This window comes from Chlamydotis macqueenii, chromosome 10 (assembly GCF_036417535.1).
Source record: "Chlamydotis macqueenii isolate bChlMac1 chromosome 10, bChlMac1.mat, whole genome shotgun sequence".
Taxonomy (NCBI): Eukaryota; Metazoa; Chordata; class Aves; order Otidiformes; family Otididae; genus Chlamydotis; species Chlamydotis macqueenii.
Genome location: NC_141565.1, coordinates 10912944 through 10929213, shown reverse-complemented (window position 1 = coordinate 10929213; position 16270 = coordinate 10912944). Strand labels below are relative to the sequence as shown.

Genomic DNA, 16270 nt, shown 5'->3' with positions numbered 1-16270 from the left:
GTGGATTAATGTGGTATGATGCAGGACTGCTGTCTGTGCCATCTCGGCTTTCCTGCGCACTGCCAGGGAGAATTGCAAAAGCAGTCCTGTGATGGCACAAGCTAGGAGAGTGGCTTTTAGGAAGGATGGGAGTTAATGGTTCAATTTGTAGAAGCCCAGTGAGCAATATATATGCTATTCATTCTCTTTTTTTTTTCTAGGAGGTTCCATTAGTTTTGTTACAGATGTCATTCGGCAAAGAAAAGACTTTGCTATTTGTTGCTTTCTTTTTCTGTTAATTATTGTCAGTTTATAGTTACATATTTGAGTTCAAAATTGTAATTATAATATAATTGCACACATGTGTAGTTCAACACCTTTGCAAGGGTATCCTATTATACAACTGTTCAGTTAAGAATGTTTTACTCTAACAAATATGAGCTAGCCTTTAAATAATTAAAGAAGCGTGTGTACTATGGGACTCTATACATTCTCTCAGGGTCACGTTAGTCACAGAATACAAATGCCTAATACATACTGAACTGCAGACTTTCTTTACAAAAGAGCAAATATACAACTTTGATTTCTCTAGTGCATTAAACTGCCGCAAGTGTTGTGGGTAAGTCTGGGCAGAGCTCAAGTTTCTGCCAGTTCTGGAAGAATAATTAACAAGTCTTCTAAGAGCTGGGAAAGCAGTGATATTGTTAACAAGAGGTCCAGGCTAGGTATGGTCCTCCTTTTAAGAAGGGCTAGCAATGGGTGAAATACATAGTAATTTGTTAGTTCGGACTGAAATCTGTCCGTGTGCTCCATGTTATCCTGTTTGATGTTGCAGCTAAGCCTATTTTTCAGACTATGCCATTTCGAAGACCATCCAGTAGTACTTTCTTATTTCTTTTTGGTGAAATCCAGTATATAGGACTGTAGACGTCAGGAATGGAGAACTGCTGTTAATCTTCAATATAACTTAAAGTAACGATAGAAATATTCCATGTATGTAAAAATTAGATATGTTACCTAAGGTTCTTAACTTTAGAAATACTAATTGAATTAGAGATTTTTCCTGATAAAAGTGGATAGCAAACAGAAGCATTAATTGTTTCTCTACAGCAATATGATGTCTTAAACCCAGAAATGGAGTAGAGCCTAAAATTTTAGTGTGCTAGTGTCCATTGCTGTTCAATAAATAAAATCTACTGCCATGATGAAGGTACAATTTTAGTACTGACCTGCAGAAATTGTTATGAAAATGGTTTGGGTTTGTATTTGTGGTAAAAAAAAGGACTTTTTCAATATAAAAAAAAGAACCAGTAAACAATTGTTTGCTTCATAGATGTGAAGCTGGCTTCTCCCTCTTACTTGCTCAGGTTAGTATCACTTAACGGGGTTTACAATCATCCATAAGCTGTGTATGGTTTTGCATAGCTCAGTGTATTGATCATTTTACTAATTCCATATGTTCTTTGAGCATCGTACTGAAATTGCAGTTAAAGAGGGGGAGAAGAGTGTGTTTGGGTGAGGGAAAATAAACAATAATCCTTTAGACCACACAGGATTAATTGTTCATTCCACAGAAAGAGCAAAGTACAAGTGGAACTACTAAAAAGTTTAGAACTGAACTTAAATATCTTAAATGATCTTTTATAATTGATGTCTGATGTGTTATGATGCATCAGTACGAGGAAATACTGAACCTCAACCTTAACACGATTTTTGTGATTTTGAATAGTTAACACATTAGAGAGGGAGGGTAAAATACTTTCTGTGCAAAGCATGAGTCATCTTTCTCCTTTGTCCATGCCACCAGATGGAACATAAGTAGGTTGTTCGACCATTCTGCCCATCTCATGTTATAGATGCTTTGAGCATAATTTAATATTTCACTAGCCAGTTAACCAGAAAAAATAATACCTGTCACTAACACTCTGAATTGTTATTCCCCAGGTTTAATCAACTCATTTTACCAACGTTTCTTTTGCCCCCCTGTTTGAGGTCTCCTATTTGGCACAGACGTCATGCGATACCCGACGTGGGAGCTGGAGACTTGAGAGCTGTTTTGCTAGACTAAATGTTTGAGGTTACAGGACGTGGCCTAGTTTCACATAAGCTTTCAAATTTCAGTGGGACATGCTGAATCCTGAAACTGTCAAATAGTGTATTATTTTTGGAGTGAGAGAGAGTATGTGTGTGTGAGTGTGTGAATGACCTTTAAATTTTTACCCTATCCCAAAAGTCTGACTTCCTGCCCTTTCTCCCAAGAGTCCATAAACTTTAGGAATTAAAGTGAACACTTTTTAAGGAAGAAATTCAGTATAGGAGAGAACAATTGGGAAGGGGAATGGTGTATTAAGGAGAAAACAAGGAAAGCGGCTAAATGCTGTAGACTGCTTGCTTCATGAGGGATATAGAAAAATCTGGAGAACCTGGGATTCTTTCATTGTGCCATGTTCCTCTCTCTGTCATAGTAATATCAAGACATCTGTGAGGGGGTTTATTTTTTTCTGTTTGGGTTTTTTTTTTTTTTTCCCCTGCAGAAGAAGCTGGAAGGTTTTTTTCTAATCTTCATCAAAGCAACAGGAGTGATGAATTTTAACAAATGCCATATTTTAATTTTCAAATCTAATTCATTCTGAAACTTTGTAAGCTAACAGGATTGACTTCTCTAAACACTGAATAAAAGTGCTTATGTCTCTATTTATCAAATTTGTCCTCCTTGATATTGGTGATGTAAGTGTCTTCATTTCACAGGTACCATGTGCACCGTGATCTCACAGACCTGTGCCTTCAAGTGATGTGTTACAAAATCAGATCCACAGACTCAGAAATCCTGGAGACAGAGGTATGTTCTGAGTGGTAACAATGAAACTGTAAACATTGTAGAAAATTTACATGTGGGGTTTTTTTCCTACTTACTAAAGTACAAATTGTTAACAAATTATTTCCTCTCTACACAAGGCCCACTGCCTTCCCTTTCTAGAAAGCTGCAAGCCTTTGCAAAAATAAAGAACAAAAATAAGAACAAACCCACATTTCTACCTGACATCCCTCCTTCTTGCAGGTCACTTACAAGTATAAGATTATAAAATAAATGCCACCATTTCTATATGAGCAGTGGAATGAAATCTATTTTCCTATGGATTGTTATCTTCCTTCCTTATGTATCCTTAGTAAAAGAAAAAAAAAAATTTTTTTTGTCCCATAAATTCTATCCAGTATCCCTCTATTTATTGTGTGAGCAAAATGCAGCTCTTTTGTTTCATTGGTAAACTGGCAGTGCCAGCAAAATGGGTCACACCTGAGCTCTTGCTGCAGCTGTGGGCCATTGAAGTGGGCGTCTCCGTTACCTCATTGCTATTTTTCACAAGAGCTGTAGAAACTTCTAGACCTCTATACTTTGATAAAGCTTGTTGAAAATGACAGGTATTTTGGATGTCTTGGGAGGACTGATGGATAACACAATTCTGGATTCAGAATGCAAATCTGGAATCAGACCTTTTTCCACCTTTTCCTTCTGAACTCATCTAATAACGCTAAAGAAGCATTAAATGATAGGTAATATGACACAGGGCTATCTGCGTGGATTATAACTGTGTAGGGCCTTTTCTTATGGGAGTAGATGTATGCTTTCCCTTCACTTTGCAAGTATGTATTGATGTAACAGATTGAGACGTTCAGGGCAGTGAAGTGTACACGAGCCTTATGATTTAACAGGAAACTATTCAAACCCTGGGAACTCGGTCTGAAAAGTGACGTTATGCTTAATTCGGCTCCCACGACAGAGCTCCCATCAAGCTGAACTGTTCTCCTCAAGGAACCGATTAACCAGGCTAGCTCAGTGCATTGGCGGTGTACTCCTGAGTTCATTTATTTCCTTGAGGGAGATAGTTGTCTCTCAAATAGCACTGAGTGCTAGGAATGTCTGCTATTTTTTCTTCCCCTGTCACTGGGTCATTGATTCTGTCATCTTGACTTCTGTGTGCTTGGGAAGGAGGGGTAGTTGGTACCCAGCTTTAAAGCTTTGCAAACTCTTTCATATAAAAACTCTTGTTATAGGAAGCAACTTTTTTTTTTTTCATAAGAGAAAGCCTGAAGTTTGAAGACAAAGCCTAAAACCTAAATCTATGATGCTGAGAATAACCCTAGGCAACTTATCTTACATTTCCGGCTCATTTATTAGTTATTGAGATGTGAATGCTAAATACTATTAGCAATATTTATTACTGTAGAGGGAGAGCAAAAACCAACAGCACTGTTCTGAAAGAAAAAAGAGCCTGTAGAATATAGTGCAAGTCCAGTCTGCTTGGACACCTGTGGGAGGGCCATAACACAGTGTTGCTTTCTTGGCTTGCAAACAGCTGCTGTCATTTGAAATGGTACTTAGCACTACTTAGTATCCCCCCCCCCCGAAAATGCAGAGCACATGTGTTAAGCTTCACTGTGTAATGCATTTGGCCCTGTGTGCCTCCTGGATTATCCGTAAAGCCAAGGGACTTAAACCAGTGAAACGTGCTCCTGCCTTTAGCATCTCAAGTGCTCTCAGGCCTCTCCAATGCTTATCTACCTGATGGGTTTTTTTGGTTTGTTTGTTTTTTTTTTTTACTGGTTTGCAGGAGAGCTGTTAATCACTGTTAATAATCTTGCTTATTCTTAATCCTTTAAAGGTATGATTTTTAGGAGGCATCCTACACAACACAAATATGCTTTTACAGGAAAATCAGTTATGCAAACCCAGAAATTAGTGATTAAGCATATGGAGGGCAAATGATCCAAATCCTGATCTGCTTGTTCATGTGCATTTGCAATGTTCATGTGACTTCAGAGTCAAATCTCAGCACCAGGGTGGCGGTATCCGTGCAAGCAGGATGAAGGGGTGCTGTGACAGGGAGCAGGCCGAGCTGAGCAGCTCTACAGTGACTAATTAGCGTGGGCAAGCGGAGAGCAGACAAGGTGCCGGTGCCCCAGGGGCTGTCTGCAGCCGGTGCTCTTGGCTCCCTCCTCCTGCAATGAGGCCTGGCGCTGGGAGCCCCAGCTGCCCACCTGGGGAGGGAGCACCAGCTGTAGGTGCGTGGCCATCAAAGTAAATTGGTTAATTGCCTCTCCTACATGAAAAGGCCTTGGAGAGCAGGTCAGGCTTGGCAGAGGCAGCGTGCTGGCAGCGGAGGAGCTCTGCAAGCAGGTGCTGGTGGGCGAGCCAGGGTTCTGTCAGGACAGGGTGGTCGCTATCCCTGCGGGCACGGCTCCTGCCAACAGCCATGAATTTGACCAATCTTTTTGCCTTTCTGGGTCGCTCTTCAGCGTGTGTGCTCTTAATGCAACGCTCTTAATGTCTGTTTCGGCGCGCTTTCACGTCGTGGCTGCGGAGGTAGGTGCCCGCGCTGCGCGGGGGTGGCTGCGTTGCTCCTAACGGGAATCTCGGCGGGCACGGACGGGCGCTGCCGCCGTCCGGGGCTGAGGCGGCGGCCGCGGAACGGCGGCGGCGGGGCCCGCGTTGCCGCAGGGGCGCTGTTGGGACGGACCGGCCGGGTGCAGCGCCGTCATGGCCGCTGGGCCCGCGGCGCCCCGCGTCCTCAATGTGAACGTGGGCGTCCTGGGCCACATCGACAGCGGGAAGACGGCGCTGGCGCGGGCGCTGAGCACCACCGGCTCCACCGCCGCCTTCGACCGGGCGCCGCAGAGCCGGGCGCGGGGCATCACGCTGGACCTGGGCTTCTCCTGCCTGCGCACCGCCCTGCCGCCGCAGCTGGGCCTGGGGGCCGGCGAGCTCCAGTTCACGCTGGTCGACTGCCCGGGGCACGCCTCCCTCATCCGCACCATCATCGGCGGTAAGGGGGGGAGTGGGGGCGGCCACCCCTGCCCGCCCCGGGGCCGTCCCGGTGCTTGGGGGCGCCCCAGCCCTCGGCAGGGTCCCGGCTTCCCGCGGTGAGGCGAGCAGGGCTGTGCCGGGAGCTTCGCCTGTGTTAGCGAGGGCCTCGGGGTGTCCGGCTGCTCGGCCGTGCCCACTGAGGCGTGGGTAGGGTGTCAGGCTTTTTCACAGGCCTCGTGGTTTTGTTACGCTTCTTCATAATTGCTCCTCAAATAAAATACGGGTGCTCGTAGAAAAGCAGTTTGTAAATGCGAATTCTTTGGGTGCTCTTTGGACAGTCAGGCCTGCTCAGGTTTCTTACACTTACTTGAAGAAAGTTTTCTTGGTTGTGTATGAAGACCTTGTCTATAATATTTAAGGACACTGTTAATTTCTATTTTCTCACTTGTTAAAGCTGTCAGAGTTTGATGTTCCCTGCAGTTGAGAGCTATGGTGTACCTGCTGGACATGCTCGTGCAGAACTTCTCTTTGAGAGACTGGAGAGTTATAACATGATAATCCTATGTTTAGAAATAATTTTGTGGATTTTAGTAATTTTCCATTTTAGTTCTCATAGATGATATTGAAAGGTTAATCTCGTTTGCATTAGAGCTCATTTAAAATTAGTTCACCTTGTTCTGTGAGAAATAACACCTCCCCCTTCCATCTCTTGCAAAGAGTGTGAAGAGGTGGTTGATGCTAGACTGAGGATTTAACGAGTTGCAGCTGCAGCCTGTTTAAAGGAATCACAGGTTGATAAACTGTAACTGCAGGGACCTCTGAAAACTCAGTTCTGGTGCATTTCCTCTCATAGTGTCTATGAGGTGGTAGTTTTGTAATGCAGTGTATGTTTCTTCTCAGTCAGACTGAGGTTCAGACCAAATTACTTTTCATGATCTGTGAATTAAGCCCCTTGTGAACAGATCTGTTATTTGTAAATTCCGTTAGCAGTAACTGCATTGCGTTTGTATTTCTTTTGGATAGGATAACAAACATGCACTTATTTCTCTATTTCACCAGGAGTAAGGTGCTCTGTACCATTAATGTATGCTCTACAGCTGCAAGGGAGGAGGAGTGGTTGTGTGCTGAATTCCAGAGACTTGTGGTCTTTTTTTTGTGCTTCAGAATCAGTTGTCATTCTTAAGTAATTGTAAGCACCTGATTATGCTCTAAAGAACAAAGTTTATTTTGGCAAATGGTGACTTTTCTTGGAGGTGCTGAAGAGTGACTTGTAGTTAGACGTTCTGTTCTGCCAGAAACAACTGATCTAAGTGGGTAAACTTCCTCATGAAGAGGACATGGGAAAACTTGGAAAACCAGCTTTTGTTATCACTTTAACACTTATCTAGGCTGGTTGTTTAAATCCATTGACCTCTTGTTGCTTCCTATTGTTTTTATGAAGAACTTCAAAGCATTTACTCACAGCTGTCCACATCGGTTGAGTAAGTTATTCAGATTTCCTTATTGATAGGTCATGCTGGGAGAAGAAAACATATGTAGCGTGTACTAGACTGGATGGCATGATGGTTTTCTTCCTGGCAGAAATGATTCTTTGCATATAGCAATTCAGATACATAAGCACGTCGAACTCTTAGTTCCAGTTATACCAGATTATATATTTTAGTGAAAACATTTGATTAGCGCAACTTACTGGAACTGTATTAAGAAAGAATTGTAGAGAAAATGCAGTATTGTGGTAATATTTAGTTTGAAGAGTTGGAAATCTCAGTTTTATACTTGATAAAGTACTTAGTACCTTGATAAGCGGATGCTCTTTTGTTTTTACTAGCACATTTAAAAGGTAAAACCTTGCTGATAAAACCTGATCTGTGCCTGTGGGGCTACTTAGGTGCTTACAGTTTGAAACTCAAACATCCTTCAGTGTTTAGGTGTCAGTATTTCAATATAGCCAACTTTTCCAGCTCTTCAGAAATGAAAAGTCAGGCCTACCAGATAATGGTACTTCAAAAATTTAGATTGTTTTCATCTGCTTCCTAATAATGAGTGTTCAGGGTTCACCATTCCAAGCATTTGCAACCAGGAATGCTACTACCTTTCTCTTTTTGATAAAATCTAAGATTTCCCCGTTACTACTATTTTTCTCTATATAAGGTTTTAAAATAAAATGTAAGTGCAATGTACTTCATCTTCCTGTGTTTATTCTGCGCCTTGGACTTCTCACATCTCCTTAAAATATTTCTCTTCTGAAATTAACAGTAGCTGTAGATGTGAGTTAACCTACAGAAAAACTAGAAACAGGAGGGGTGGGGGAAAGGGATGTGAATGTGAGGAATCAGAGGGTGGAATGACAACAGAGGGCTCTGAAGCAGCCTTCTTATCTGTGTTACTCACGCAACTTTTGCAGTAGAAGTGACAGATGTGAAAATGTTATTGCATGCTGTTATTGTTTTGAAGCTCTCTTTTTGTTTCATTCAAGGTGGTGTAAACTAGTTGGTTCTCCCTTGAGTGACCCCATCTTGTGGAAATGCTGTCTGCTGTGGCTAGGTAGCACCAGCTTTATTCAGTTTGTCAGGTCTCCTACGAGGTGACTAGCTCAAGGGTTTCCTTCTCAGGAGCTCCTTACTGGCTTCACAAGGGAAGCTGGTAGTCATGCGTGGTGTGTGGTTTTTTTGGGTTTTGGTTTTTTTTTTGGTTTTTTTTTTTTTTTTAATCTTGGTTCTTGTCTTGCTGTTTTCCTCAGTGGCAGGCTGTCTTCTAGTGGCAATTTCATCCTCTGTCATCTTTTCTGTGATCCCAGAGTGCTCTAAGGGTTAATTCCTTTACTGTAGAAGGCTGATAAATCTGCTTACAGATTAAACGATACTTTTGACCATTCTTTAACATATTTCTGTATCTAGCTAATTCTTGCAGTGGATTTTTTCATGGCTGAATCTGGTGTTGCATTTTTGTCATGCTATGCCAGGTAGTGCTTGACCTTGCGAATACTTCTCGCAGTCACTCACAAGATGCTTCTTTAGAGACAGTACCTTGTGATGAAACAAATGCAGAATATTTGAGCAGTAACCAAATGGAATGGAAAATGGAAGTCATATTTCATTCTGTGTGGCTACGCTTTTCTTGCAGAGCTTGTCCTTGAAAACAAAACATATATCAAATGTTAAATCAAAAGAGGTGGTGTTTTGTGGTTTTTTTTTTTTTTTTTTTTTCCCCTTGTATGCTGGGCATTGGAAATGTTGCAGACAGTTCCACCCAAGGTGCTTTCTTAAAGTTTTCGCTGGAAGGTGATAGTCAAGGTTGGAATGGAATAAATGATAGGCACTTGACTTACTACTGATGTTTAAACCATACTAGTTTAGTCTTTAACTGATGTGGCAGGAAGGTATTAAGTTATTGTGGATAGTTGCGTGGCTTGGACTATGCAATGTATTGTTCTTTTGAACAGCAAGAGCAGAACTCTAATGTTACGATATCTTCAAGACTTTTCCTGTGCTCTAGCACGCAATAAATACCGTGTTTATAGCCACTTGTAGTTAACTTGCTAAACAGAGAAAACAAACCTGAAAAACTGAAATTTAAGGGTCAGTTCTTCAGCTTGTCACAAGCAGGAAGAAGCACCCATGTTAGCCTTATGCTTGCTTTCTTCACTGAGGGAATGATCACAAAATGCAGTACTGCTATGCTTACCATCACTGCTTTATTCTATTGCTGTAGAGACTTAGAGTGGTATTTTGTTAAAATTTCACACCGAGATGGGGTAGCTTCTGTCACAGTCCTATGGAGTTTTTTTAAGCTTCTGTTCTTTTGTTAAACTTCATCTCTCTGATCTTCCACAAAGCTGATGTTAACATCATCAAAGTGAAATAAGAGTTGCTTTTACATTTGTTGTTTGCAGACCTGTGCATCCAGTAGGGTCTGGAATGGTTTCTCAAATGCGTTCAGCAGTAAGGGATGCCTGCAGAGAGGTTATACGAGTTAATCTGCCAGGAGAAATTCAATCCCCATATTTCATTTTAAGACCACTTTGTGTAGCAAAGTAGTTTAACCAGTAGCAGAAATTTTACTTGCTGATGGTTAATTTCATGCCCTACAAAGGGTCAGCACACTAATACAGAGGAACATGATTACCTCATCCTGGCTTCCCCCACACACACAGTGAAGGGATACCACAGTGTGTGTTTTAGGTGGGCTGTTGTCAGATGCCCTTTGTCTATTTGATTTTTGAGATGGATCCTCAAACTAACTTCTAAAAAAGAAAATTGTCTTTTTTTTTTTTTTTTTTTTTTGCCTGCAAAGTTCAAAGGACAGAGTAGCCTTATGGAGTTTTAATTGGAAAGCTACTGCTTGACCCTGGTTCTCTAAACCTGGGATGGGAGAAATTCTGACAAACTTGTAGTTTTGTAATCCTTGTGCCTGTCTGAACCTTTGACCTTTTTACTTTATAACTAGAGCTTCATTGTCACCACTTGTCCTGCAGTTCCTTTCAAAGAAAAACTGCATTGCAAGTGTCTGTTTCCACTTTGCTGCTATGTTCTGTTAGGGAAGGGTATTAATTCATACCTGATATATTGGAGGGGCCAAGACTTTTGAACTTGCACAAGAGCTTGGGGAGGAGGAAATGAGCATAGCAAAAGCATGTCTTGCTGATGCAAATGAGTACAATGAAAACAGTCTTGGTAGATCAAGGGAAATGTGGTCTTGCTACCAGTATTCAAATGTTGTCAGATGCAGATTATTTGTAAGATTAACATAGCACAGGAAAAAAAAAAAAAGGATTTTTATCACAGATTAGTTGTCTTGCTCAGTTTGTAAGCTTTTAAGAGGATTTGTAAACTCAGGGTTACCTTTGCATTACTGTCATGAAAACACGCTTCTGTCAGTGTCAGCTTTTGCTTGTTGACACCTTTGTGAAGGTCTGACAATTTTTTTTTTTTTTTTTCCATTCCAGGTGAGTGGACAAGTAGGGTTTTAGAGTTGTAGAGTGTATACGTGGGTGACTTAAATTTATGTGGATGCCCCTTGCTGTTGAGTGTACGTGTTGAAAGGAAACCTGTTTGTCTCTGGAGGAACGAGTGCCTTGTGTTGTCCAGGAGGTGCCATTCTGGTCAGAGAGAAGTCACTGGAGAGTCCTGATGACTTTCAATGCTGGCTTGAAGTGAGAATAACGTAATAATGAACCTTGTTCTGGTGAAAAAGTATTAAAATACAACTCCCATGTAATGTAACTCATATTCATGAGCCTTTATATAGTGGTGGTTGTTATGGAAGTACTCGTGGGCCAAGAGTTCAACTAGCATTAACGTGAACGTTTTCTAAACCCCATTAAATTTGTTGGGTTCATGGTGCTTGTAAATTGCTGACATTGCTTTGTATTAAAAATGTAAATAAATAAACTTTATTTTTGTAAATGAAAACAGAAATTGAAACAGTCTTTTAAATTCAGTTTAACTTGGCTGGTGCCTGATACTTGTCTGACAAATTAAAGGAGTATTTTTTATTGACATCTTAAAATGAAAGCCAGTTTTTCTAATTAAGGAGCTGTATATAAAGAAAAGGCAGCTGGTTTAAAAATATTACTGTTCCAAAAATCTCCCCCTCTCCCCAACTTCCAAAGTGCAACTTTGTCTCCTGAATGTTACAGTGCACAAGAGGGCAGTGTTTGCTTACAATGTGGGATCTTAATGATAAGTACACAGGGTAACAGGTCAGTGTGCATGTAGTGACCTTACTTTGAATGGAAACAGAATTAAGTAGAAGATTTGGAACACAACTAAGGTTTAACTTTCTCATTTCTAAAGAAAATATCCTCTGTTTTAAGGTTAGTCTTATTTCATCCACGATTTGGATAGTGCTTTTTGTACCTTAAGCAATAAAAACGTGTGGGGTGTTGCCTTACACATTACATGAGACACGAGTAGCGCAGGTAAGATCAAAAAACTGATTTTCACTGAAGTTGCATGTGAGCAGTATGACTATTCATCCGCATAGAAAGGGCTGGGGTTTTTATTTATGTCCATGGAAAGTTTATCTGGTTTAACCTGTAAAGCAATTGGTGATGTGGGAGCTATGGCATTTAGCGTACGCAATTATGTTAATTCTTTCCACTTTTCCCTGTATCATTTAAAACTACCCTGCTTTTGCTCAGTTATTACTAAACCTATTTCGAACCACTTCTGTGCTATACGGGGTTTGTTGTGTGAGATTAGGAGTAGAACGAAACTTGGTTTTGTGTGTGTACCAGGGTACTTTAAAATAGTGGTCTTCATGTGGAATTTTTATCTATCTATATTACAACTTTCATGGTTCTAACTTTCAATTTATTGTGCATTGCTTCTCATTTCTGAGTATTAATGTTTTTTGAGTGATGTGACAGCAAGACTAGTCTACTCGGCTGCTACATTTTCTATTCTATGCCCTCTTCTGCTTTTTTTTTTTTTGACTTGAGGCTGATTTCCCTATTAAAGTTAAACAGGTTCAACAAGCTCCCAAGCTGTACATTGGCTCTTAAGTGAATTAAAGAGCAAAGCAGGAAGAGTCTTCCTTTCCTTCTATGAGTTGAAAAGTTTAAAAGGGTCAAGAGAGCCATTGTCTTCAGATCTCAAATGTTACAGTGAATAATCATGTTCTCTTCTACTTTTTAGGATCTAGTCAGAGAGGTACTGTTTCCTGTGTTCAATTAAAAAAAAAAAGTGCATATCTTATTCAGAAGATGTGACTTATGATTGAATTTTCACTCTTAAATGTAATTCGTTAACAGGAAACTTGTTTGAATGTTAAATTTTCTCTTGCTAATGTAAAACAATTTTTCTACAAAACTTTGTGAGTGGTTGTGTGCATACTTGCTTATATACCACAAAATTGTGCTAATTCATGCTTCATTATTTGACACAAAAATTTGACAGCTTCTCAGGAAAACATAATAACCAAGAGCTGTAATGTTGCGAACTAAGTCTGATCGTTCTTCCTGTTGATTTAAAAACAAAATTTCTTTGTTCCATCATACTGTGTGCAAGCATTGATCAAATAACCACATGCCCTTTCATTTCGCTTTTTCTTCACGTTTCTCCTTACTTGAAATTATTTTGTAAGCTGTTTGGGAGAGTGGTTGGGCTTTATTAATCCATTTTTACATGTTTTTAAATATCAGCTAATGCAGTGAAGTATTACAAATAGTTACAGAAAATCTAGAACAGCTTACTGTAAAACATAAAATGTGTTCATAGTTAGTTACCCATGTCAAAATAAATTTCAAGTACATTTTTCAAAGTAGTATTTTTACTGATGATAGATATGTTTGCTTGCTAAATAATTCCATTAGCAATTTGGTGGTCTGCTCACTAACAAACTGTCTTAATAGGGTTCTTCTGTATTGCACAGTTTGATTTAGAAGTTGCCTTCAATTAGTAGATGCTAGGTATAAGTTGAATGATACATTGCTTACGTATAGAACTTGCACAGCTAATTTAGCTTGATGGAGCCATGAATGTGGCTTCCTTAATATGTTTTTGTGTGTTTTTTTTTTTTTTTTTTTTTTAGTTTCTACTAAAAGTAGTAATGTTTGTTCTGGGTTGGCTGTTGTAAAGTACTGTTTATCAAAACCCCATGAAACACAAAATACAGTTGGAAAAAAATCTGTTATTGTTGTAAAGCAGACATGTGACAGATCTTCTAGCTAAGCAAGCACACCGAATGCCCACATTGTCATTGTTACAGTTTAAGTGGAATAAAAAGTTGTTTCTCTGTGTGGCAGCTAGTTGTTTTCTGTTTGGGAACCCTAAGGTTGGCTTGGCAAGCTGAAGAGCAGGGACAGATGTTCTGCAGTGGTAATTTCCAGGTGGATTCTTGAATGCATTGTGTTCTGTGGGTCACAGCTCATAATGGAGCAAAATTGAGTGAGAGCTTCAGCAAAGAAAGGCTTGAACAGCTTGTACGATAGCTACGATTGCAAAGATACTGTGCATTCTGTGAGAAAGTATTTTCTGTGCTATCTGTAAAATTCAGATTAAATAGCTATTCTGAAGTATTTCCTTTAAACTGCTTGCTTCCAAAAAGCGTTGCAGGCTAAGTAAATACTAATAATTCTTACTTGCCATCTCCTTATCAGTTATTCTACCAAAATGTTCTTGCAAGCCTATCTGATCTCTTCAAGTGAACATGAAATGGTTAGTGTTGGCTTCCAATTTGAATTGTGATCTCTGCTTCAAACCTAAGCTGATTAATTCCACATTAGATAGTAATTACCAGCATTACTAGCACTAGGGATGGTTGTGACCAGACAAACAACTATATGCGCGTAAAAAATGTTGAATGTAACAGCAGAATGAGTTGGTGAATAGTGGAAGGAAAAGGAAATGAAACGGAGAGAATAGCTTAAAGAAAAAAATGAATAAATTGTATTCAGGAGCATAATGGGAGTAAAGGATGATAAGGGGGAGTAAAAGTCAAAGTCTGAATTTTGAGATTTGTAGGAGAAGCTGACCTGGATAAGAATCCAGGCCCTTCACCCCAGATTCCAGAGAAGAGAGAAGCTTATAGCCCCATTTGGGTTTACAGTTTTGCTTAAAACTTATTTTCTTTCACTTCATGCCATAGAAGGACCATGAAGGTTGTTTTGTCCACTGCAGATCTACTTTTTTTTTTCTGCAGTACCAGAAAAGTGAATTTCATCCCGTCAACTATAGCACTTCCTTGTCTTCCGTGCCAAAATTTTGTTTTGTGTCTTTTCTGTTTATTTGAGATCCAACATCTGCTTGGTGTATAAGAGTAGCTGGTACTTTCAGATCTTGGGCGCTATTTTTAATTGTGGAACTTTGCATTGATTTGTTTGGCAAAGTTTCACCTGTCTTTTATTTCCATTAAATATATTGTAGAGCATATGAATGTATTTTAGAGGTGATTCCTGCATATGTAAAATCTGAAATGGTCTTTGAGAACCTGTTGGGTAAGGAAAAGCCACAGAAGTGTTTGAGAACTGTTGATAGAACTATCCAATTATATTAACCAGGATTGACAAGGGGAAATGTCTTTTGCCATCGATGTTTATTCATGCTTAAATCTACTTTTCTTGTATTAAAGACTTCCCCTCCAGCAGTATTGCTTTGGAGAACAAAGTTTCCGAAGCATGCAAAAACTGCATTTCAGAGAAAGAAACAAAATTATTGTAGTTTTCTTTTTTAGGATCAAGAAGAGGGGGAGGGAAAATGGTTTCCTTGTATTTGACTGTGCTGTTGGATGGAAGACAAAGCTCGGTCTCTCTTGCTGACTAATGTCATCATCGAGGCATTTTTTGCTCCCACAGAGCAATTTTGTCTCCATTGAGACCCCCACAGCCATTGGCAAGACCACGGCCTGAGATTAAATCTCATGCTTGGGTGAAATTCTAATGACTGTAATTGTTTCCTCTTTTTAAGTCTGTGGTCCCTTCATCAAAGAATGGTGCGGAAATTATGCATTTATGTTGTAAAAAAGGAGGTCACGATTACCTGAACCTGTGGTTGACTTCAGGGGATTCTGTGTCGTGTTCTGGCAGTGGTTATCCACGCTGACATTCTAGTATGTGAAATGATTTAAAGTGTGGCTTAGAGTACATATGTAAAGTAACAGTGGCGTGCCTCAATCCTCTCTGGGATTTGTGCTGCTGCTCGTTTGGCTGTCACCCACTGTCAGATGATCACTACCACTCAGGGGAGTGGTAGCAGCTCTTATGTTTTGGTCCTCTCTTGGAGTAGGACAGAAGGAGTAGTAGTAAATGTGGGTCGAGGTAGGTTTCTGTGAATGATCTGTTTCGAGTGTAAGCTACTGACCTAGTGCAGGCACGAAATAGTGCTGGACTTGTCTCCCCCAAACTGCAAAGGGCTTGGGACTTATCAGCAGGTGTTACTGTTAACCCTCGTGCTTCAGTGTTTATTGAAGGTGTTCAGCATCTTGCACCAGTGTGGTAGTGCTGGTTGTGAGAGAACTGAACATTAAGTGTGTCTGTGAATGTGGATATGAAAAAAACCATACACAATTTTAGAAGCAGCTTGATGCTGCAAAATTAGAATATACATGTGCATCGGTGTTGCTATGTGATGGGAAAATTAGATAAGTATTCTGTTATTTGACTTTATTTGCAATTCTGTATGTATGCAACTTTGGAACTTTTCTGTCCCCTAACTTCTTTGAAGATTTGTGGAAAAAATGATGTACTATGTGTTAAGTAAAAAACTTTTGGAGCTTGTATGCTAATTAATAAGGTATGCTTTAAAAACATCAGAACTGAGCAAGAGGCGTTTCATCAGAGAATAAGGAAAATGGTTCAAATGGTACTTTGTATTAGGTGTCTAGGCTGAGTTTAGTGACTAAAGAAAGCCCAAAGCATTGTCATTCTTGAAAGCACTCAGCATCAGAATCTTTACCTGATCAGAAAGTGCAGCCATCAGTGAGAGGATGAGTATTCAGTGTAGAGTATTGAAAAGTGCAACAACAAAAAATCCCAAGTGTTAACAGTGC

The 16270-nt window shown here is 40.0% G+C and overlaps 1 protein-coding gene across 2 annotated transcripts in view; it reads left to right on the top strand.

Moving 5' to 3' along the window:
* Positions 1 to 5494: 5494 nt before the first annotated feature.
* EEFSEC (eukaryotic elongation factor, selenocysteine-tRNA specific) overlaps positions 5495 to 16270 on the top strand; it is a 119713-nt gene continuing 108937 nt past the window's right edge. Inside the window, exon 1 of one of the 2 annotated variants that reach the window (XM_086755546.1) lies at positions 5495 to 5801. In XM_086755546.1, the coding sequence (XP_086611672.1) occupies positions 5516 to 5801 (286 nt within the window). In that variant the 5' untranslated portion in view covers positions 5495 to 5515. The remainder of the gene's footprint in view (positions 5802 to 16270) is intronic. The other variant, XM_086755545.1, reaches the window with a different exon arrangement.